At 33.7% G+C, this 26,464-nt stretch overlaps 1 protein-coding gene across 1 annotated transcript in view; it reads left to right on the forward strand.

Annotated features, from left to right (window-relative positions):
* The first annotated feature begins 10,171 nt into the window (after positions 1-10,171).
* LOC118742011 (WD repeat-containing protein on Y chromosome-like) overlaps positions 10,172-26,464 on the forward strand; it is a 40,466-nt gene continuing 24,173 nt past the window's right edge. The window contains exons 1-3 of the mRNA XM_036473979.1: positions 10,172-10,337; positions 26,216-26,369; positions 26,440-26,458. Of these exons, the coding sequence (XP_036329872.1) occupies positions 10,315-10,337; positions 26,216-26,369; positions 26,440-26,458 (196 nt within the window). The 5' untranslated portion in view covers positions 10,172-10,314. The remainder of the gene's footprint in view (positions 10,338-26,215; positions 26,370-26,439; positions 26,459-26,464) is intronic.

Raw genomic sequence — 26,464 nt, forward strand, 5'->3', positions numbered from 1 at the left:
CGTGCACCCTTAAAGCAGGGGGTGTATTTGTGTTTAGGGGTGCAGGAAAAATTGATCACAGAAAGAATTTAATCTTAAACGATCATAGAAAATTAATAATGCCAAGGTTTTAACTATATTAAAAGTCGCTGATTACGAATCTGCAGTTAGATTTTAAAAATTTAAGATGACGGGTCGAATATGGTGGATATAAAAATTTCAGTCCTAGACACAAATACACCCCCTGATCTAAGGGTGCATGCGATTAATTCGGCATAGGGCTCATTCGAAAGGGCACGATTTAGCCTTTAATTTCTGACATATACAAAGTTTGTAGCACGTCAGGGTTCAGCTCTACAATTTTTCAAAAATGGCCAAAAACGCTGTTTTTTCCTGCACCCCTAGACACAAATACACCCCCTGCTCCAAGGGCACATGCGATCAACTTGGCATAAGGCTCATTCGAAAGGGCACAATTTTACCTTTAATTTCTGACATATGCAAAGTTTGTAGCACGTTAGGGTTCGGCTCTACAATTTTTCGAAAATGTCCAAAAACGCTGTTTTTAGGGGTTTCAACCCCTTTTTTCTCGAAAACGTGACGTGATGGGAAGTTTTGGACCCCAGATTCGTGTTCAGCACGAAAAATCCGTTCGGAAACACCAGGTCCCGTCTTATTCGCAAAACCCTTGTAGACCAGTGTAATTACCGACTGCATTCTCGTATACCTACTCGGAATTAGTCTATCGGAAGAGACGAAATGCCGCCTTTATCTTGTCGCCAATTTAAATTGATAATCCTTAGAGAGAGCTTTGCCATCGAAATGCGCCTATGTGCATAAATATTAGGGTGTACCAATATAACATCCATCACAGTTATCAAATTGAGAATATGATTAGCATCCCGGGTTTAAGGAAAACCTTGAAGTCAACCTCAGTTTTAAAGTGCTATTAAAAAGAAAACTAAATGACTACGCAAAAATTATGTTTGGCTATAAAAATTTGCAACCTATTGTAAGTGGCAAGTTGTCTGGTGATTTGAACAGCACGCTTTCCTGCTGCACTTAACGCCTTCGAGCTTGCAACCAACAGCTTTTTCATCTCGCTTCAAGGAAGAAGCAGCGCAAGAGAAAAAGATACTAAAATAAAAATAAAAAAAATAAAAAAGTGCACGAGAAGCTTGCTCTAAACAATGCTTGCCAAAAGCCAGTCGCAATCTGCAGTTAAACCAGCGGGTACCAGCGCAGCTCAAAACAGTTTGCATCGAACGGCGGGCGATGCAAGTTCAGTTGGAAGTCATACAAAATAAACGTGTATTCAGTTATCGCGCCATTAAACAAATAAGTATACATACATACATACATACATATACATAAGTATTCTTCCCCAAAAACGAGTCACAGACTTTGTGTGCAGAACTTCAGAATTTACATAAGTGAGTCAAAAAGTGAGGAGGTTTTGCCTACAACAACAATTGAACCAAAATTTAATGCGCAAAATTAATTAATGAAACCGATTCAAAATAACGTTGCGGTTTGGGTTTCGGTTTTGCCAAGTGTTTCGGTTTCGGTTTTGGTTTCGTTCTTCAAAATTTATTTCGGTTTTGGTTTCGGTTTCGTTCCGGTTTCGGGTTTTCACAGAAATTTTGTTGATATTATTTAAATCACAATGTCTTAAACGTTGAGGAAAGAAAATCAAAAATGACAGTTCACTGATAATATCAACACTAGGTTCTTTCCCTAACAATCCGGACCGGATTTGGTAATTAGAGAATAAGGGAAACATTTTCTTTCAAAAATGGAACAAAGTTCAGAAGTACGGAAACGCAAAAATCCACATTTCGTGCCCACAAGTCGAGAAACAGCTGATTCACGTTTTTCTTGTTTTTGTCACTTATACCATGTTCTGACCGACATCGGAAACATATTTTCGTTGCTAAAACTTTTTTTTCCGATTATTTATCGAAGTGGAAGTCATATTTTATCATCTTTAATACGCCATTTCGGATTTATTGTTAATTGCCTAGCCAAAGCAAAATAAGAATGAAAGTTAAAGGTTGTAAATGAAAAGAAAATGAAGGAAAAATGTTTTGGTTGTCGGTCAGAACATGGTATTAAATGCAAATACTTGGAAATTGAATTTTGGTTTCACAAATTTGATTTTAAGTACATAGATTGAAAATACATCAACAGGCCATTCACTTTTCCTTAAAAGCACCAAGTAAATGCAGGCAACATGTAAACACAATACAGCTGATATGCACTTTGACACTTTATCCATTTTTACTCGGAGAAAATTTCGGGCTATTTCGGGCAGGAAGAAGAATACACTTACGATCGAATACGCTCGAATTTTCGCTCTCTATTACCCATTTTGTTGAGTACAGGCATGATTTCTGGACTATTTTGGGCACACGCGGGATCTCGCATTGCATACGGGAAAGAAACTACTTAAATATAATTAATCGATTATCGATTCACAACAACAAAGTCATCAGCAGATTTTTGCGAAAAGTTACCTTGCCATACTTATTTACTACTTAACAAGAATTTTAGCAAAATGTTGCTGATTTTGTTTAAATAAATCATTTATTTCAAAGAAATTTTTATTTATTATTTTTGTAAACTTCTGGAAACCGATTGAAACCTGTGATTGAAATGGTTTCGGTATCGTTCCTTTTCAGGTCAAGATAACGGTTACGGTTTCGGTTTCGGTTTTGAAAAACGAAACGGTTTTAAACGGTTACGGTTTCGGTTTGGGTTTCGGTTTCATTCCTTGCGCAAAATACAACTAAAACTACTACAGTGATTTATTACATTCTTTGCGATGGCGCGGCACATACATTCGCAAAAAGGAGAGGCAGAAGCAATAACAAAAAAAAATGAGTGGCGCAAAAACGAAATTAAAATTCAATGTTTTTATTTTTAATTTATACTAAAACGCAAACAAAGAAACATATGTACATACATACATACATACAAACTTATGTAAAATTGCACATCCATGAATATCGATCATGCATTTAGTCTATCCGTCCACATTTGCAGCAACAACTACTACGTCCGTCCACCATCCGCAAAATCGGCACTTCCACTTCCGCATTTCAACAAAGCTTTGGGTTTGTATGTACGTTAATGCATTTTTAAGTTGTAGCGAACGTGTTGTTGCTGCTGCGATAGCTTAGTAATGCGAGCAAGCGTTGTGGCGGTGGGTTGCTGCTGTTAATGTCTGGCACATTATGTAGGTATTTTCGTAGAGCAAAATGTGGCCTGATTGCTGTTTTGTAATAGAGAGCAATAGCGAGAGCAACGGCGAGTTTGCCTCATGAAAGCGTGTTGACAAATGAACAATCTGAAATTTTATTAAACAACCTAAAATTTTATCGAATGCTGCAATATAAAAAAAACGAGAAATATGTTTAGAAGAAGTCGAAAGTATCACCAACCTCTTTTCTAATTTTGGTTGTTTGGAGATATAATTCCAGTTGAAAATTAAATTAAATAATCCCAACGGCTTTTTAACCTCCATTCCCGCCCAACCGACACGAGGGGCGCAGTCCGCATGACGTACGGAACCTTTTTTTTTTTGTTTTAGTTTTTTGGTGCCAAATAGTGGAAACAGGAGTTTGTTAAGTGTCGAGATCTAAAACTATTCAGCTACAGAATCAAATTCATTAGCTGATTGGATATGCTAAAGATAGTATTTCAATTATTGAGAGTGGAAATAATAGTTTTCTTTATAGTAAAAATCGAGTCCGATACGTCAAACGTGCTGGAATGACAGTTAAAATCTTGACATAAACCACGGAATGATTCGTTTAGTTCAAAATTAGTTTTGCATGGCTTTAAAAATAGAGGTCGAAAGTGTCTTGACACTCGAGAAGGAACATTAAAATTTACCTCAGCCAGGAGGGCCAGGCTATTAATCAAGCCTGTCATTAATTTTACGATAAATATTATACCCAGTATTTCTCTACGACTTGCGAGTGTAGGCAAATTTATGAGCTTTAGACGACTTGTGTAAGGGGGGAGGTTGTAATCTGAATCCCAGTTAAAATTACGCAATGCAAAAAGCAAGAATTGTTTTTGAATTGATTCAATCCTTTCTGAATGAACTTGGTAGCGGGGATTCCAAACAATAGATCCGCATTCTAGTATAGGTCTAACTAAACTGGTAAAAAGAGCTTTTGTAACATAAGGATCTTTGAACTCTTTTGACCATCGCCTTACAAATGCAAAAACGCCTTTGGCTTTATTGACTGTGACATTAATATGATGGTTGAAATTGAGTTTGGAATCCATTGTGATACCAAGATCGACAAAATTGGATACCTGCTCCAGATTATAATTTGATATTGAATAAACAGCCGGTTGAACAGCCCTCCGAGAGAAACACATAACTTTACATTTTTAACAATAACTCTTTGTGTTCTATCAGAGAGGTAAGATGAGATCCATTGAAGAAGACTGGGCTAAAAGCCGATTAGGTCGAGTTTACGGATGAGTAACGAGTGACATACTTTGTCAAAAGCTTTACTGAAATCGGTGTATATTACGTCGATATGAGCATTTTCTCTAAAACCGTTTGAGACATGAGTTGTAAACTCCAATAAATTAGTCATAGTAGATTTTCCTTTAGAAAACCCGTGTTGAGATTGTGTAATTGAAGAAGATACATATAGAATATGTCAGCTGGTTAACAAGTGGTTAGCGGAGAGTTTCGCTATGCCTCGATAGTTTTCTATAGAGGACCTGCTGCCGTTTTTGTGAAGTGGTATTATGAAAGACTCCTTCCAGGCTGACGGAAAAACGCCATGTTTAAGTGACAAATTGAATAGAGTTGTTAAAGGCTCGCAGATGTTGACGCTTTTAAGGTTTTTAAGGTTTTAGTGTAAAACTTCATCGGAAGATATTACTGGAATATAAGCAGAGTTGATTGGACAAAGCTCGTACGGATAGTCTCCACTTATAGGGAAGTCTACAGAATAATTGGACCTAAAGAACCGAGCAAACATGTTGGCAATGAGTTGGCTGTCGCTAGATACAGTTGCGATAATGCATAGCGGACAGAAAACCATGTGCCTTACGCTTTGAATTTACGAAACCATAAAATGATTTAGGATTGCTAATTAAATTCTTCTTAATTTTACATAAATATGAATTATAACATTTCTTATTTAATGCAAATTAGCTATGCTGCAAAACTGAGTACCTTTGGTAATCACTGTGTAAGCCCGTTCTTTTATACAGTTTAAAAGAGTGCGACTTTTTATTTTTCAATTTTTTAAGCTCTTTAGTGAACCATAATTGTATTAGTTCTTCATGAACAATATTACGTATTGGCACATACTTTCGAAACAAATTGAAAACAGTATCATTAAAGTGCTCAACGCTACGCTCCATGTCATCTCTATATATTGGCCAAGATAACTTTGAAAGTTCTTTGTTAATTTTCCTGAAATTTGCTTTCGCAAAAACATATCTAGTACTTGAACTTGACTTATTATTATGTATTTCATTTATGATTTCGTAGCTTAACTCAAGATCAGGATGGTATGCATCCTCCGGCAAAACTAGGGGATCACACCGATTAATAGAGGCCTTCGGAACATCATCAACGTAAACGAGATCCAAGACCTTTCCAAACTTATTTGGACATATATTTATTTGTTTGAGGCAAAGTTCAGTCATTTCCTCCAGAAATACATTGTAACTATCTCTAGATGAAACTGGTACAACATCGGTGTCAATGATGTTCCATGAAATATGTGGCAGATTTAAATCGCCTAAAACAATCATAGAATCGGATGCCGTAAGCATTGCATTTACGGTCTCAAGTAAAGAAACTAGCTGCATATATACTGATACGACAGAATTAGGAGGGAAGTAGCAAAGAGCTAAATACACAGCTAAATACAGAGCTTGTACACGTATACATTTAAATTCGGTATATTCAATGACAGGAAGACTAACTTCCTCGGATGGTATCGATGAATGCACCGCAAAAAGAACACCACTGCCGATTCTGCCCACGCGGTCACTCCTGTATATTTGATATTCATTTGGAGGAATTTCGGAATTAAAAATATGAGGTTTGAGCCATGTTTCGGTCAAGGAAATAATATTATAATAGCAGTCAAAACCTTTTAAATATAAGTCAGTTAATTTGGTATTCGAACCTCTAACGTTTTGATAGTAAATACTTAAATTAGACTTGCGAGTTAGTTTTTTGAATCCGAATTAAGATTAGAAATTTTAGCTACGTTATTATTACTTTTATTAGGTTTATACTCAAACTCGCGAACAAACGCCCCGGTCGGCCAAAATGAACTATTTAGTAGTGAATCAAAATCTTCGGAAGCTACATCAATTTTAAAAGATGAAATATCGCGATCGTATTTAAAATTAAATTTACGAATAAATACATCTTTAGTTCTAATTTTAGTCCATATGTATGACTTTATATCATCCGAAGAAGTATCTTTAGCAAATCTAGAGACAAAGATTGATCTTCTCGGAGGAATTACAACCTACTTTTTGGTAATGATGTCTGATGTGCGGGGCTCCGAATTATTCGGAGGAACTAAGTTAGACAGTGGAGGATATGGCTTTAGATATCGGAGGATCCAATGCCTGAGGGCATGGAGAAGATAAATTAATAAGTTCCAAGGACTGGGATGAAGGATTTTTTTTACTAGAATCCGTGGCTGTCTTTTTAGGTGGACTAATAACATGCCCACCTTTAAATTTATCTAACTTTAAGTTGACTTGAAGTTGATTAGGAAGAAACTGAAGGTCTTTATTATCTGTATATTTTCTTTGAGGAAAGCTAACTATATTTCTATGGCGATGGCCGCGAAATAGTCAAGGCTCGTGACCTCTGCGTTATAATGTATGTCTACTAACTTGTACCTAACTACTTTTGGACATAAAATATCAAGCAGAAAAAAATATATTTTGTTTGTTTCTTTACTTTTATATTTATTTACTTTATTTTATTACATTACTTATTTGCTTACATATTAGGTGGTCCCATATTCGAACTGCGTCAGACTTAACTTGAAAATGATAATATAAAATTTCGATATACCTTTTATTTGTCCTCAATTCGAAAAAGTATTTGTGAAGTGCAGAAAGAAAATTGATTCAAAGTAAAATTCTTATTAGTATATCTATGTAGAAACTTGTGTTAAGAAAACAATCCCCTGATTACTATGCATTACTTGTCAGTTAGTTTCAAGTTAGCTTTATGTAGTTTACTACAGCCTATACATTTTATAGAAATCCCGCAAGATGGCTAACTACAAGTTGGTTATTTTTTATCAATTGATAATTTTTTCTGCAGGGTAGACAACTGTGTAATATTACACCATACGACAGTAAATTTTACACACACAAAAATCAATATATTTACGAAGCTATATTCAAAATATAGTAAAATTGCGTGTTTAGTTTTTCGCTCTGGCATTAGGATTTTTTTCAAGGGGCTTTGACTTTTAAATATATGATTAATTCAAAAAATTATTTTAAAAATCCAGTGCAATGTAAATACCAATGTGGGTATCAAATAAAAGAAAAAATTCTGTAGAATCAAAAAATACTAAATTTTTTGGTGCATAATGACAAATGGTTATGGAAAATGTTCTTTTAATATTTTGTCCTTGAATATCCTTGAAATTTTGCCAGATTTATTTTTGAAAAAATGTATGTTAAGCACTAATATACACGCCCTCACATCCTCTAATTTCGTCCTCCTAACTTTTTTTGCTTAAAAAAATAAAATTAATTAAAAGCGCACTTTCAATACCTATTGGCCCTTGTAAACCAAAACCCTTTAATGTTTTTAAATTCTACAGAGTTTTTCTTTCATTTGGTACCCATATTGTTATACTACATTGCACCTATTTTTTTAATAATTTTTTGAGTTAATCATATTTTTAAAATGCCAAAGTCATTTTCAAAAACATCCTGATGTCAGAGTGAAAATTTAGAAACGTAGTTTTACTATATTTGGCCCATAGTGTCGTGTGTATGTAGTACATTGCTTGGTTCGTGAGTTTTTAATTTTTTTTTTGTTTTTACCGCACGGTGTTATCGTAGAGTGGCCAAGACCACTAGGGTTGTCATATGCACTATAGCAAGCCGTTGTACCAAAAAAGTCTTCACCTAAGATATACAGTGGGGAACAGTGATGAGAGCATGGTGATTTTTGTTAAATATTTGCCTGGTTTTTAGAGTTAAATTCTTTTTTTAATGTTTTCGTAAAAATATGGTGCATGCTTTAACCAAAACCATATAAATCAAGCTTTCAAACTTTATACAGAGCTTAGAAAAATGTAACAAATTTTTATTACAAGGTTGAGCTTCAACTTCAAACTATATACAGAGCTCAGAAAAATTTAACAAATTTTTATTAAGAATATGAGCTTTTTAATCTGATTTTTCAGAATTTTTTAAGTATGCACTTTTGTAAATCTAATAGTTTTAGTATAATAAAGTGCATGTTTTAAGCTGCTGCGAAATCGCGTTGTTTTTTGACAATTTTTTCGGCTTTTTGCACTTTTTTGCATACAAGCATGAATTTCTTATGGAAAAAAATTCGCTAGACCGTTTGCAAGGAAAATTAAATAAAATCGAAATTTACAAAACTGCATACCCAATAAAATTCTAAAAAGCAGATTAAAAAGCTCAAAATTTTAAAGAAAATTTGTTAAATTTTTCTAAGTATAAAGTTTTAAAATTTGAGATATATGTATGGTTTTGGTTAAAGCATGAATCATTAAAAAAAAAATACAAATAAATTTTAACTTTAAAAACCTTGCAAATATTTAACAAAAATCACCTTGTACTCATCACTGCTCCCCACTGGCTTTGGAAAAAAGTTTTCAACATTTCCACTTTTTCTTCCCACCCTCATGAGCAAACCGGCTTGGGGTGACATGCTTTGCAGCAACTCTAAATGCGGATCGTATCAGCGTTCAGAACTATTGTTCAAATTTTCTCATTTTAATTCGTCAATATTTTTTAGGTACGAATCTACAAACAAACATAAGTAAGTAGGTATGTATGTGTTGAAAAGGAGTTTTTTTGGCTTTAAGGTACTTATACCCGAAAGTCAACGTCTGCGACATCCACAAATCACATTTTTTGTTAAAACCAAACACGAATACGAAACTAAACAAATCTATAGGAAGTTTGCTTACAGCTCCCTCGATGTGCTCGCCTCGCACGTATAACTTAGTACAAAAAAGAACGAATAATTAAAGTGTGGCAATGGTGCACAGTGGCCGCAACGTTTATTTACTTACAACATGCATACACAATCATCACGTCGGCAAAACCAGTTGTTGCATCAACACCACCGGCAGAAACTTTATTCGCCACTCTACGACGGCAACATAGAAGCCAGTGGGAAGTGAATGCTGCATTGCCCGGATAGTGTTTGGACAAGTTTTGGTTCGTCTAGCCACTACTTATTCGCTTACTCACCCGTTTCCCCTTTTTCAAAAACGTCTAAAATCGGATGCACCAAAATAGTGCTGATTCGCGCAAACCATAGTCGAACTAATAGCAAATTGCGTTAATTTTTATTTTTTTGTTTTTATAACTACACTCATAGATGCATATCGCTACGTAAAGGTAAAATAAAAAGGTGCTAAGTCGCCTTTTATCCAATTTTGAATTTTTCAAGCATGCATAATGACAGATAATTACAGATAAGAATAGTTTTTGTCTGTCCTGAACAATTTCAAAAAACGGACTTAGCACCTTTTCTCCTTTAGGTAACGATATACTACATATGTATGTATGTATCTACTCAGTCTTTCCTGCACTGCTAGAGCATAATCGTGTTAGTAGCACCGCCGCATTTTGCAATAACCACTTGCAATAATTGCTGACTTGGTCTTATCGACCCGTTTTTGTGCATTGCATTGCATTTGCGAATGGTCCTCTGTCTGCTTGTGCAAACGAAAGTGAACGCGCTTTTGCGGATAAAAGCCGACATATGCCGGCAAGGAAATATAAAAATAATAAATATATCTATTTGTATATAGGCATATGCAGTCAATATATTATGCGTACATATGTATGTATGTATATTTGTGTTGTTTCGTATAGTTAGACCACAGGTAGACGAAACCATATAAAAGTTAATCACGTGTGAATGCGCACCTCCGCTGACCACCTTTTACAGTATATTCGTAATCAACATATTAATGTATGTATGTATGTATGTATAATACATATGTTAATCAATATTAATCAATCATTTTGGTGTAAAACTTCGAAAAAGAAATAAATTAAATAAACAGTGGCACACAGCTTTCGGAACGCAAGATGATTGAGCGTGAAGTCATACAGTAAGTATATAAACGCCATTTCAATGCTTAATATTACGAGTATACATATGTGCTATAAGTACGAATACGGGACAAAAAATAATTTTGCAAATTTTTTCCACAACAGCTTACAGATCTTAAAGCCTTCTTCAATGATCCTAGATGTATTAGCCCTGAAACAGTATCCTTTTAATAACATCACAAACTTGTAGGATAATTTTCTCGAGATTTTTACCCCCAAAAAATTTTTTTTAAAAATTCTTTAAATTTTAGTATAATAAAGTGCAATTTTAAGTCGCTAAGGCTTACCACTAATTTTTGGCATTTTTTTTACGGTGTAATGGATTTTTTTCATGCAAAGCTGGTATGTTAGACCATTTTTTTGAAAGAGAAGCAAATGAGCAGCACTTTCCACTCGCATTTTATTATACTCAATCTTAATAAGTTTTTTCTAAAGATTCTAAAGAAAAAATAGCCAAAGCTTACTAAAATGTCGAGTCCAAATTTCTATTTTGGTCACTGTATGTATTCCTCGATTCGAATCACAGGCATTCAGATTAGAAAATAATAACTGTTAATGGAGAAAATTACGATCATATACCAACATCACTTAAAACTCGTTCATAGGCATGCCATTTTAATGAGCTCTTAAGGCGTCGAAACACCGAATACGGGACAAATACAGGTCATTAAAAGAAATACAGAACATTTGGCGTCCCGTATAAAATAAATAAATTACGAGGACAATGGGTCAAAAAAGAGGACTGTCCCGTATAATACAGGACGGATGGTCACCGTAGCTATATGTGCAATTATGGATGTATATGTAGGTATACATATTAGGGTAGTCTATAAAATATCAACATCATGAGCATCCGCGAAAATTTAAAAATTAAAAAAAAATAATAATTTTCTCTACCAGGATTTGAAAAGTTCAATTTTTTTTACAAATCCCAAAAATTCTACCAAATTTTATCTTTTACCAGCTATAACTCAGCGAGAGCTGCTCACTCCATAAGCACATTTGTTTTTGTTTTGCCCTGAAGTATAGGCACATATACAAAGTTACACTTTAAATATAACAAAAAAAATAAAAAATTGATCGCCCTTCCGCATGAACCAACGACTCCATATCACGTGATCAGTCATCGTTGTAGTTGTAATCGAATTTCAGAAAAAAAGTTGTCGTAGCATTTTCATCGTCTTCTATTGCTTCGGAGTGGCTTTTTTAGCAATTTGATGTGTTTTATAAGCGATTTTAATTTTAATTTTAATTTATTACAAATTTATGATATAAAATGAAGTGCTATGTGATTGGAACAAGTTTGTACGTTTGTTTGGTAAGCCAAAAGGCCTAAATCTTCGTGAAAAGTGGGCGCACGTTTGTGGCCAGAACGTTGGCATTGAAAAATCGACCCGTGCTGATGATATGCGATTGTAAAACACTCTCAATCATGGAAACCACATTTTATGAACTTTTTTTGCTAATTGTCATCAAGTTTCACTTCGTATACTTTATAATAAATACCAATATAATCCCACTCGATCACCGCGCCTTTTTCGTTTTCTTTGTTTGTTTTCATTCTTAGGCAAATGTCAAAAACGCTCAGAAATTTACGTTTTTCATTCTTTTCCGATTGCATGATCTTGTAGTTGGTTCATGGCCCTCCCGTATGCCCTGGCACATAAAAACAATTCATTTGGAAGTGATTGAGTTTCATATGTTTCACAAACAAATATAGAATGAAAAAATAATAAAAAAAATTACAGCACTGAAAAAAATTTATATTTAAAATTGATTTAATATTCGTATATAGTGAAAGTGAACCCGAAATTTATTGAAAAAAAATCACCTGGCGTCCATTAAAGTGTGGAAGCGCGAAATCTTTTTTGCAAAAATTCTGAATGCAAAGCGCAGGGTATACTGTGCTTTGTAATTATTAAACGATTGACGAAATATTACTTGCAACGCCATTTTGTAACTAGCGACCAAAACTTTTTGGAAAACTTCAGAGGGGATATAGAAAAAGATTGCTTGACAATCTGAATTCAATCTAAAACCTTTGGAACATCACATCGCGTAAAGTTTATAGGATTGCAGACACTCTTTCAACGTCGGATAGTAGAAAAAATAAATTTCGCAGCTTTGAGAGAAAATCTCAACAAATGTCCGGCAAAACTCGCGCAGCCTGCCACAAAAACTTAAAGATGGATGAAGTCCAATGTCCTGTCCACAATTGATTTACGGTGCCTTCATTTAGAGTTTGAAATTGTTTGACTATTTGCATTGCATTCGCATACAAAATTTAGATGTTAATATTTTTAAAGACCACCCTAATGTGTAATGTGCTATATATATTTGATAAATTGAAATGAAAAAGTTAGATTCGATGTTTTTATAGATACGACCCACTTATGAATCTTTACTACCATAAATTTAATTACATTTATTTAGGATGTTCACTCATTTTCAGATTTTCTCACTATATGGTTACAATAATTTCGGCGCTTAAAGGCATATACCTAAGCCTTTACGTCAGGGACCGAAAATAACTGTTAAATAGCATAAATAATTCATAAAAAATAAAGTAGCTTTGAAAAGCTTTATAAAGTGACATTTTCATACATATTTTGGATTTACAAAGCATTTAAAGTCTTCTTTATTTTTATAAATTTGGGTTAAAAGATTTTAATTTATCGATCATTGCAAATCGTAATTTTTTGAATTGGTTTTGATAAAAAATAATCGTTAAATTTAGACTTTGGTTTTTCGATAAATTTAATCGCTATTTTCATGTTTAACTGTTATAATGGAGGCCGCCTGAAAAAAACGGTTATAATATGATCGAAAAAACACAAATCCAAATATAACAATTAGATTCAGGAGCCGAGAAGGCGTTCCAGTTTTGATTCAGTTCTGCACGAGAGCAAAATGTAATTACAAAAACGTTCCCACGAAAGAGCCAAACGGGAGCATAAGTATTGAGAGCAGTTTGAAAGTGTACAAAATGAGAACAAAAGATTCGGCAACGTTTCCGTAAAGAACAAAATCCGAACAAAACTCTCGGGAACGTTCTCAAGAACAACAGAATGAGAACGAAACTTTCGGAAACGTTTACAATGAGAACAAAATAAGAACGAAAGTATCGAGAACGTTTTTAATTAGGATCAAAAAAGAACAAACGTCTTGGAAGCATTCTGATAGTGAACAAAACGAGAACAAATGTTTTAAGAACTTAACGTTAAGAATGAGAGGTTTCAGTGCGTACCACGATTGTTAATTCTAAGCCAGAGGAAAGCTGATCATTTCAACTTCCAGATCGTTTATCAATACGGTGAACTGTCCATTTATAGAGCAATTTTTTAATTTATATGCAAGGAGAGTTCGTGTCTTAAGTCTTTTGTTTACTTTATTAGCATAACTAGCTGACCCGGCGAACTTCGTCCCGCCCAAAATTAATTTTTTTATTGAAACATTTGGTCCTTACATTTTTTTTTGTAGGTATTCATCAAGAATTATCTTTATTCTGTTTAGTCACAGTAAATTAAGGACCGCAATGGTTATGGTAGTAGATTTAACGGTGGTAACTTGACTACTTTGATGCCTGGTATCTCCGAATGACTTCCATTGAAAATTTTTAGCAATAGCTCGACCCCAGCGCAACCTTGCGGATCTTTTTTGCAATACTATTGCCACTACTCTTACCCCTATATATCTTTATTATGAGGCAAATCGGTTCAAAAATATTTCCCTTCATATTACCAATACATGTTTTGAATATTAGCCAGATCGGATCGTGGTGTTTTAAGTTGTTAACCTCGTTTAGGAGGAGATCACTCACAAAAACAGGTACCCAAGAATTATATATGTATTTACAGATAGGTAAAACTTTCAGTATGTTTGGAAGGCGCCACGCCCACTTTTCTCCATGAGTATAGGATTGATACCATATCAAGTTCCAGGACTCTACCAAAATACTTCCAGAGATATGCGTTATGAAAAATTCGATTTGTATGGAAGATGCCACGCTCCCTTGATATAATGAAATTATTATCAGCCTATAACCATAAGGTGTCCACAATTTCATAGAAATCGGTACAACCATTTGTGAGATCACCTCTAATAAAAATAGGGGACTTCTCTTTATATAATTGGTATAGATAATAAGTATACGTAAATAGCCAATAGCCGATTGCTTTGCGGCACCTTAAAACACCTTTGCAACTGTAAAACAATCATTCAATTCTATTGTATGTATAGCTATAATACGTGTACCGAATTTCAAGAAAAACGGACCATATGTAAAATTTTTTCGAATAGATCAGTCCTTGGTCCACCTATCAGAAAAAAGTATAGTATCCTATATGTTAATCCGGGCAATAAGCTACCCATGCGCCAAATTTCAAGCAAATCAGCTCATAAAGAATATTTTTTCGAATACATCGGTCCCTGCTCAACTTACCGGACAAAAGGATGTTATATGCTAATCTCGGCAAAAAGCTACCTGCGTGCCAAATTTCAAGCAAATCGGACCATAAATAAGATTTTTTCGAATAGATCGGTCCCTGGTCAACCTACCGCAAAAAAGGATCTTATATGCTAAACTCGGTAAAAAGCTACCTATGTACTAAACTTTGCGCAAATCAGACCATAAATACAATTTTTTCAAATAGATCGGTCCATGGTCCACTTACCGGAAAAAAGGATCCAATATGCTAATCTGGGCAAAAAGCTACCTACCTACCAAATTCCAAGCAAATCGGACGATAAACACGAATTTTTCGAATAGATCGGTCCCTGGTTCACTTCCCGGTAAAAAAGGATCCTATATGCTAATCTCGGTACCTACGTACCGAATTTTAAGCAAATCAGACCATAATAAGATTTTTTCGAATAGATCTGTCCCTGGTCCACCTACAGGAAAAAAGCAATGGTGGTTTCTGAAAGCTGTTTATATACAAATTTTCATGAAAATCGGACCAGCCGTTCGCGAGATTACCTGTTACAAACAAAGGGACTTCTCTTTATATAATTAGTATAGATGAAAACGAACTGATGAATACATTTTTGGCTGTATCCGTTGTTTCTGATTGTCGCAAAAAAAACTTGCCTAGTGACGAATTCACCCCTTGATATGGTGGTTGCTCAAACCTACGGACCAAATTTTAAGCAAAAAACGGACCGTAAATACGATTTTTTCGAATTGATCGGTCCCTGGCCCACTTCGTGGAAAAAAGGATCCTATATGCTAATCTAGGCAAAAAGCTACCTACGTACCGAATTTTAAGCAAATCGGACCATAAATGCGATTTTTCCGAATAGATCGGTCCCTGGTACACTTCCCGGAAAAGAGGATCCTATATGCCAACCTAGGCAAAATGCTACCTACGTACCAAATTTTAAGCAAATCGTACTATAAATACGATTTTTCCGAATAGATCGGTCCCTGGTCCACTTCCCGGAAAAATTTGGATCCTATATGCTACCCTAGGCAAAAACCTACCTACGTACCAAATCGGACCATAATAAGATTTTTTCGAATAGATCGGTCCCTGGTCCACCTACCGGAAAAAAGTAAATTTTTTTTAGCCTAAAACATGGTGTTTGCTGAAAGCTCTTTATATACAAAATTTCATTAAAATCGGACCAGCCGTTCGCGAGCTTACCTGTTACAAAAAAAAGGGACTTCTCTTTATATTATTAGTATAGTTCTCGCTTCCATTGTTCGCGAAAAGTGCAGATAATATTTGTTCCCGATTCGTTCCCTGTCAGAAAGTCCCTGAGACTTTACTTCCCAAATGGTTCTTCGAGAGAAAGTTCCTTAGGCGTTTTTTCCCGTTTTGTTCTTTGCCAGAATGTTACGTTTACCCATTTTGTTCTCTTAGAAATATTCCCGAAAGTATTGCTCGCATTTTTTTTTCTTTTGGAACGTTCCACAGTGTTTTGTTCTTATATAATTCCCATTGAGAATGTTCTTGACAGTTTTCTCATTTCGGTTTTGGTTTTGAAGCGTTCGATCATACCTTTTGTTCTCGGTCTCTGATTACTAGACTGCGGATGGTTATGCAGAAAACGAAGCCTAAAATTTATATAAATTTATTTATTTTACTTATAGTTAAGTGGTATATATTTTCAGGCTTCGTCTTCTGCACAAAATTGAATTTTAACTGTTAAATTATGATTTTTATAATAAATTAGCAAATATCCGACGTAATTCACTTCGTCTTAAACGTATTTTCTGGAAATGGGTTTTTGGGAATACCATCCAAATAAGTCGCGACTTTTCAAAGACAGTTCTAAGCAAAGCCCTAAGTGCGTCCTTTTATACAATGATAACAAATATGGTTCAGTTTGCGTTGCTCATTCAACAAAATTAAAATAAAATTAACAAAATATTGTTAGGGGTATAAAATATATATATATATATATAGGTACATGTAGTCTTTTATACGCTCAAACCAATTAATTTAAATTTCCATATTAAAACAGTATTATCTAACTGCTGGCTAACTCGTAAATCGTTTGGCAATTTTAATATATTTCCACTACATCATTTACGATCGAAACCCGACTACGCACAACTCATATGAATGACTGTTTTACTGGTAAAGCAATAAGCACTCACTTTTTTATGCCCGCTTCTGCTAATTGAAATTACTAGCACGCTCGTGCTGAATTTATTACGCTGTACATTGGCGCTAAGTAACTACGCACTCATAAAAATCTAAATAAACCAAGCAGCCATACGTGTAAATACACTTTTATTAATAACAAATTTGTCCTATATTGCAGTTTGAACTTGAGAGTATATAGGTATTATCTTAAAACTTAGCTAAGTACTTAACACACTTTCGATTTCCACGCCACTACATATTCACTGCAAGCATTTCGTAATTCACATTTTCCGCAAGTGTTGCATACAAATTTGCTCATTAAATAAATGACGAATTATATGCACGCGTGCAGGCAAATGCATTTACATACAAAAGAAGAACGATTAAATACGCTTTGCCAGTCCATTAAAAAGGTTAATTGTTGCAAATTTTATCATCTTACATTTCAAACCAATACAGAAATACTTTTTTATACATACATATGTATGTATTTACATACGAGCATGTACACGCGGTTGCAATTGCCGATGCGAATGCATATTTACCATAAAAACCATTAAAAACAATTAAAAGCAAATTGCACTTGTTGCAACATCACTGCGGTATGTCTGTTTGTGTGTGTGTGTCAATGTGCCAATGTTGTCATTTCACATCTGCACTCTGCTCACCATTATCATGACGTTGCGTGTGCATTTGTTTACGTTTCGTAAACATTTTTGCCGCCCACTTGTTGCCATTACGGGTAAGTGTCAGATTTGTAAAGTGAGTAGAGAGAGATAGGCGGTGAATACACGCTTTTAATGCGGCCAAGAGTGGCATGACCGGCAGCAGCGTAGCCGGCTTTCTGTCAATTACCGGCAATCAACCACTAATAAATATTTGCTTACAGGCTAACCTAATATTCACGCACGCCGCCAATTTATTGTCAAAAATTTCTCATGCACATGCATGATTCAATACAAGGTTAGATAAGGTTTGTTCGTCGAAAATCCAGCAAGAATTATCCAACACTCAAAATATCAGAGAGTAAGAAAAAATTCTCTCAAATTCTCTCTCATGTTGAGAAACTTGCAAATTTCTGCACGAACGCAAATTTGCAGGAATTTGCAAGTTTCGCTGCCAGCTGGCGTCCACGGTTGCATTTCAAACATACAAAATTTTTATAGAATTTTTAAAATTCTTTCGGATGGCCAAAAACAGGATATACATGTATATTTCTTGTTGTTCTGACTTTCTTTGACATACATTTCAATTTCTTCATCGTACTAGCTGTCGGGTTTCTTAAATCGACTCTGGTTGCAATTGCAATCCGATTGCGAATACCATTTTTTTCAGCCGAATTCAGTTCAAATCATTGGAATTAACTAAATTAATTATATCAACAATTATTTACTTCCTTTTTTCATAAAAAAATCGCTCGTGTTTATAAATTTTTAAATTTAACGAACTAATTTATTCAAATTATTGTAGACAAAAATGCAACCATGCGCCACAACCACATGTTTTCGTGTTTGCAAATTCTTGCTGGAAAAAATTTTGCCAGCAAGAATTTGCAACTTCTCTCCAAGAGAACTGTCACTTTGCTCTCACAATTTTTGAGTGTTGGATAATTTTTTGGTCTGCACGAACGCGATTTGGGCAAAAATCGTGATAATTCGGACAAATTCGTACAAATTTTTTGCTCGACGAACAAACCTAATATTATTGACAGCTGCGGTTTGACACTCCCTTACAAAAGGTTGCATTTACGAAGGACGGAGAAAAGGGCAGGAATGAAATCTCTTGGTGCGAAAATGGTAGTAGAAAAGTACGCAAAGTAGGCAATTAGTAGTGAAATTCCTTTTGTAAATTCTAATGTTTTTGCAGGAAATCTGGCATTTTAAACGAAATTTTGAACGTAATATTGATGTATCTATGTAAATTACGTAATTTATGTGCTATTTAGCTGTATAAAAAATGCAAAATGACTCAAAATTAAAATAAGACTACTATGAGATTGATGTAAACATCCCATTTAAAAACAGTTTATGTCTTCATCAGTTAAATATGCTTCATATGCATATACAAATAAACATATTGCACAAACGCTCATACTTCTATATCACACCAAAGCTACACTGTTTCCATGTAAATGTGCAAAGAAGCAACACGGTGCCATTGCTAAGGGAGCGGTGCGAGAGAGACGACTGTCAGTTTATCGAACCTTGTATTATTGAATCATGATGCACATGCAACTTGTATGAGATCAACCGAAATTGAACGGCGTGCGTATGAAGCTAACTCAATTTCCAATTTTTGTTCTGCGTGACATTTTGATTTGACGTTTCGCTCAATGAAATCAAATGCAAACGCATGCAAGTCAATTTCGGGTGACGCAAAAAAATAAATTCGACGGCATGCGTACCAAAACGCAAGCCGCGAATATTAGGTTAGCCTGTTAGTTTTCTTAGCCGTAATATTTATTTGTTTTGGACTTAGATTTTCGTTGCTCTCGTTTGAATTATTTTGTTACTCTATTTAAGTTAATTAGCGGTGTGAGAAGGTTAGCCTTTTAAAATAACCATAACAAAATTCTGGCCGGTACTTATGAAAATAAGTAGTCATTCTTAATTGACAAAATGTATTTTCATGCGAATCTTAAAAAAAAACGATTAAAAACCAGCCTTTGGAATTTTTGCTTAACTCAGGAGCTTAAACTCTGATTATTGGGTTCGGCAAAGGATGTAGTGATGCTTCTGGAATGAAACAAATTTATCTATATTTACGGTGACCAGATTTCTGTGGCAAAAAATCGGGACCTTTCTAAAGCATCGAATCCGAACCTAAAACTTTGTGTTTAGAATAAAAAGATACAAGATCTTCTAATACAGTTTTATTTAAAACAAAACAAAGAGAACAACTTGCAAAATGATCGCAATAATGTACGCAATGGCGCGGTGGCGAGAATGTAAATAGGGAAGCAAGTTTTAGCTACTTTTCTTTGTTTATAAAATGTTTATTATTTTTTTATGACTTATGACTTTTATGATTATTTTTTTTTACTATCTAAAAAAACCTGTAAAACAAAATTTCAAACTTTGTAGAACATTTATAAAAATTCAACGTTTTTCTACAGAGAAAATGAGCAACACGTTCTTCAAAAAAATTTACCAAAAATTAACCGCCAAAGAATGCTAAAATGTCTCTTCCCTATTAATGTTTTCGTCACTGTATCTACACCTTAGTTTTTTTTGAGGGAATTAGTATTATTTTTTTATAATTTCACTAAATTCAAGTTAGAATCGTTACATTGAAAAAATAAAAAAGAAAAACTTAACAAATAATTATACAAGTTATTTTTAAGCAAAAAACAAAACCGACTTAATTTCTCATATAAAAATTTAAGAGTACCGTTAATTTCTTAACGATCCAATGATGGGTCCTAAACCAAATTAGTGTGGCACCACCTTTCCTTATAGAAATCGGTTAACGTGGTCCAAAAATATGTGGTAACATATATAAAAAAAATATATTCCGTTGAATTGATAACCACCTTTTTTTGAAGTCGGTTAAAAAAACTTAAACAAAATTGAGAGAAGAATAATAGACTGCAATATATCGAGAGTACCAGTTTGACAAAATAAAACATAACCAAAGATAGTATAAAATACGGATGCTGGCTATGTTTATGGCTCCCTTATATTCTATGTCCTTTGTGATAATGAAAGTGCTGTCACGTTTGAAAAATTGTTTTTGGGCGAGATTACAGAGAAACTCGTATTAAATTAATAAATAAAACACTGAAAATCGAGCCTTAAACGGTACAAATATGAAAAATCCGGACACTTATACGTCCTGACTTTTAAAAAATATTCAGCGGGACAATTTTCTCAAAATCGGTACTGTCCCTCCAAAATCGGTACGAATGGTCACCGTATCTATATTTCACATCGCCCACTAAGATATTTTGAAAATGTAGACTATTTTTTGACACCAGAAGAAACAAAAAAAAAATATACGCAAATGCTGTTTTTGTTCTAATTCTACTACCTGTTGGATGTGCCTTGAGCCATATTAAAAATCTTTACTGTTTTAAGAACGATTTACTGTGCATAGTAAAATTTCTTTAAGAAATAGTTTCTTAGGTTTTCAAAAAAAATTAAAATACCAACAGCCGGCTTCACCAGCAATTTAAATGGAAAATTATTTATTATTTTCTGTCAATTTCTATATAAAAGTAAAAAAATTAAAATCATTTTTCACTTAAATTGCTTTCGTGAAATTGGCTGCAAGAAATTTGCTGTAAACCATGGTACAATAAAAACAGGTAGAAGCCAAATTGACATCAAACCTACAAAAGTCAAAGTTTTCGGGAGAGTAAAAATAAAAATGAGCGTGTGTAAGGAAAAATAAAAAATTACATTTCACTGGTTGATGTTTTTGAGTAAATTTGAAGTTTTGTTTGTATTTATTTATTTTTCTTTAGTTAAAATTTGTTAATTTGTATGTTGTTTTATGTTTTTAATTTATGAGTTGCAGTGTTGTTGGAGGGACTTTCCGGCATAAGGGTCATAGGAACAGCACTTGGCATCAAATGTGCCTTTTCTGTACCTCCCGGTGCATTTATGAAATCTGCTGCTTTAAAATGTTTAACGCACAGCCCCACAGCTGCTTTCGGAACGCTCTTTACGCGAAGGACATTGAGGCACGTTAAATGGTATCTGCTTCATATTTAACACCACATAAAAAACAACGCTTCGGTGTTGCATTTTTAACACATACATTAAGTATAAACCGCACAACACTCCAAAATTCAAATGTTAATTAAAATTTGTTATTAATGAACATTAAAAAAAACAACGATATGACCAAGGTGTATTAAACAAGGTGTGATTGACAACTCAGTGCGGCTCTCTTTTAAGGTACTATAATGTCAAAAAGTATAAACAAACGAATTAACCCTTAGTGATGCATTTTTCTTATCAGCACTGATGTCCTAGGCTTTTATTTCGATTATAGTTTTGTTTTACTTACATTACTTACATCACATATATTTTGTCAATAAAATAAAACAAACTGTTTATAAAATCGTTTTATCAATTTTCTTGTTTTTAATTGTCTTAGTTTCATGCTTTTGCGCGTTTATTTTTATATTTCAATTTTTTATCCTAAGCATTATTCGACACTTATAAAAGTATGATTTTACATTTTTTTACCAATTTTATATGTGAGCTTAACTCAAACAATTTTGAAATTAAATTTTTTTCATGTGAACTAGTTTTCCATTAAAGACCTTGCTTCGAGCGGTTTTAATTTAAGCTCTTCCATACTTGCTTGCATGGTTTAATTATTTCGGTAATCCGAAATATTTCTGTTCGCAACGTGCATTCTAAAGAGTCGTCTGTTTGAGTTTGCGCATCAAAAAAGAATGTATCCTGATCGTGTACTAAATCCTCACTTGTATCAGTTTTTCCGTATGGCATTTTGACTGCGCATGGGTTTAAACGAGCTCGTTGGAAAGTGTTTGATTTGCACATCACTTTCCTTGAAGTGGTTTTCACAAACGCGAGATGAATCACGTAGTACAACACCAAAGCTTTCTTCCCATCGCTGCCGTCTTAATTCGCAACTAGGTGGTTTAAAACATCGCACTATTTTCGTGTCCTGACTTTTATGGCATCGTTTCATCTTGGTTTCCTTACATTAAATATTTAAGCAAAGTCTAACGTATTTACTTATTACCAAACTTAAATGTACTTACTTGCTCTTCTCGGCGGTTTATCTCTTAACAATTTCACGTTTATTAAGAAAATTTGCTTTGCTTGAAAAATTTGTGTGTATTTTTTTTGTTAATTCAAATTTGAAAAAAAACACATTTTCAAATGGGTTAACAATTCATTTCAATTTGACATTATAGCCTGTTTCTTATGAGAGCAATGTCAAAATCAATCACACTTTGTTGAATACATTTTGGATATGACATTCAAAGCGTGACGAAATACAGGAAATAAAAGAAAAACAAGTTGAAGTTAAAAGGTTTGGTTCTCATGAGAGTAACGTCATTTTGGCTTCTACCTGTATTTATGTGCCTTGCTGTAAACTGTATTTTTTCTATAATTTGATTTCTTGGCATACTGTGATATAGAAAAACAAAACCATAATCACAAGGTGGTGTTGTTAGAACAGCTGCTTTAATTCGCCTCGGTACACATATGTCAAAACTCCTTATGAGTTATTGTGAAAGTAAGAGCGTTGGCATTTCCTTTCCCGTTTCCTCCTTGAGCGAAGAATAGCTGAAATTCGATATTTGTGTACCGAAAGCGAAAAGAAAATACATGTTAGTTTTTGTTTTTGTACTAGCCCTTCTAACTTATATGAATTCGCCTTGCATTTTTATATTCACAAAATTTTTGCGTTATTCTTAACCTTCCTTTTTGCATACCTTGAAGTAATGTAGGTGTTTTGATTAGCAAAATTTAAAAATTTATTTAAAGCAAATCGGTTTCTCGGTACTAATCTAGTTGGCCAAAAATGTTTTTAAGGAATAATTTAAATAATAACTAACTTAATTTTTCATAGCACATAACTTTTCCTAACCCTTTTTCAAAACCAATTTAGCTTCACTTTCTCTTATCATCTGCTCGCACTGTTAGTAAGTTAGTTTACGACACTCGCAATATATGAGTAAACTCACGAGATATATTTTTCGGCAAAAACGGTTTTTTTTTTTTTATCCAAAGTGGTGGCACACTTATCTTAAAGAAGAAGTTTTAATCGCGAAATTGTATTTAAATAAAATCATAAAAAACCTATGCTAAAAAGTAAGAATAACAACTCGCGCTCATTTAACCGTAGCACCATACACTGTCAGCTAAAACGTTTACTCGCGCGCCTTAACTTAAAAGTCATATTATTTAAAAGTACATAATTAAATATTGGTGTGGAATATCTTTCTACAGTATTCCTCATGCATATATGTATATATATATATTAATTTGTTAATGTATTTAACAATTTTACAATAGGGCTATTCGCGATCCGGTGCAAATGGCCTAGCATCATTGCATTGCAAATTTGTATTGCAAATTATTTGCAATACACAAACAAAATACACGCATTTGCATTTGTCATGGCTAGGCAAATTTGCAATACCGAAAATCCATAGCATAAAAATGCTATGCATTGCATTCATAAACAAAACCAAAGCTGATGCACAAAAATTGTTTTGCAAAAGCTTTGCCATGACAGTTTAATAAAGGTCGCTCACAATCCATGGCATATTTCTGAAATTGCATAAATTTGTCAGCTACTCCGGTGGTACATAAGTTTTATTACTGTAGATTTATTTGTTTTACCGAGAACATTTTCACTGTTAGGGTGTCCATTTAGAAGTATCTCAAAATTTTAAAATGAAAAGATTGCTAAATTTCAAAAATTACAAAATAGCTGCGTAGAATATTCTGCATGCTGCCATTTTTTTTAGTATGTTGGCACACCCTTGAAACTTCACGGATATATTGTATTTGATGCCAAATTCTATTGCCTCTAATATTTATGAACATTCTATTTAGAAACTTCCCAAAGTTATTAAAAAATAAATAAAAGAAATTTATGTTTTTTATTTTAAAATTGTGCAAATACTTGATTTATTTTTTATTGTACTTATTTCTGGAATTCCAGTGGTTCAGTTTCAGGCGAGAGAAGGGAGTGACACTAAAAAAAAAGTAACTCGTGAATTTGCTCATATACTGAAGACCTCGCATCTGGAATATGTTTTATGCTGTCATAATTTGGAGCTTGGCGCAGAGATTGTGAAGGTTTCCTATGTGGAAAATATATACTGAACTGCGGAATTTTATACGTCATTTAATTAATGTTATAAAAATTATTGCTGTGTTAGTAACAGTACATATCGTCGCCGCCGCGGTAAGAGCTGCTAACTCCACTTTTCGGTCAAAGCAACTTTTTGATACTGACGGAAAGGGGGAAAATATACTTAAATGGTGGTAAAAGCCAATATTTTTATGGTATTTAGAATCGCTAAAAACTATCTATGCATATAATAAAATTGTGTCAGGCCGATGTCTGTACATTATACATAGATATTGAAGAAAAATTAATATGCGGGTCTTTATTAGAGCAACAGAAGCCAAGTCAAAAATTTTTTGAAATTTTGTGTGTCTGTATGTTTGTACGCGCACCACTCGAAAACTAATGCATGGAATTGAATGCAGTTTTCACCGATGTATTAGCAATACATAGAGGTCTAACTTAAAATATAAAAAGGAAAAAAAATTAGAGGGTTGCCAACTGTTTGAAAATTTTAGTTTACGTAATTTGATAATATGGCAATATGGCTGGCAAAAGAAAGAGGTTTAATAAGGCTTACAGCCGAAAATATTTTTGTGGAAGGTTGCCACCTGTTTGAAAATTTTAATTCAATTTAATTGATGAGATAAACTGATTATTAGCAATATGGGTATCAAACTGAAGAGGTTTTGGAAATTTTACTGCCAAAAATATTTTTGAGGGGAATTTTAATTTAATTTAACTGATGAGATAAATTGAACATAAGCAATATGGGTATCAAACTGAAGAGACTTGGGAAATTTTACTGCCAAAAATATTTTTGAGGAGGGTTGCCACATGTTTGAATAATTTTATTCAATTAAATGGGTAAAATAAGTCAAATATTACAATACGGGTATCAAAATAAATAGTTTTAAGAAATTGTACTGTCGTCAATATTTTTCAATTGGGTTGGAACCTATTTGAAAAATTTAATTCAGTTAAATCTATAAGATAATCTATAATCTATAAGGTAAATATTGAATTAATACATATTTGACGAAAGGACGCGATATGTAGTCTCGAGTTATTAGATTATAAATTAAATTTCCAGGAAAAAGTCGGCACATTACCTACTTTCTACATGCCTTCGAAAGTATATTAACTGAGACCCACATTCATAAGAAATAGAGAATGCTTAATAAATCGAAAATTTGTATGAAAACCTATCCCTTTAAATACTTTTTTATTATTTATGAATGAAGCCATAACAGTTTTGGAAGGGAATAAGGCGCAATGAGTCACGCCGGGTATTTGCTAGTTTAAAATATTTAAGTTTTCGATTCACTCTCAAAATGAAGAAAATTTATATGCATATTTAATGGCATTCCCCCGGAAACAAGACACGATTTTGAATATGGTATAACGGGTAATTCTCTATGATTAACTCAAAAACCCAATACTTAAAATAAATACACTTATTAATTTCCTAATATAATTTTTTTTTAATTTTCCAGCACAAACAAAGTATCGAAACGCATCATGGACGTTGTTCAGGACGTTAGCGAATTCTTTGTGGTATTCGTAAAAATACTTTTAGAATTATTGCAACGCCTTTTTGAAAGGATGTTGAACAAACAACTAAAAGACATAAGCGGTGAAATTATATTGGTAAAAAAATATAAATACATATATTCACGGTGTTCAGCAAACTTATTTTATTGCAAATATACTTTCGCAGATAACAGGCGCTGGACATGGTATTG

The sequence above is a fragment of the Rhagoletis pomonella genome, unplaced genomic scaffold (assembly GCF_013731165.1).
Source record: "Rhagoletis pomonella isolate Grant_MI unplaced genomic scaffold, Rhpom_1.0 Rhpom_scaffold_00006, whole genome shotgun sequence".
Lineage (NCBI taxonomy): Eukaryota > Metazoa > Arthropoda > Insecta > Diptera > Tephritidae > Rhagoletis > Rhagoletis pomonella.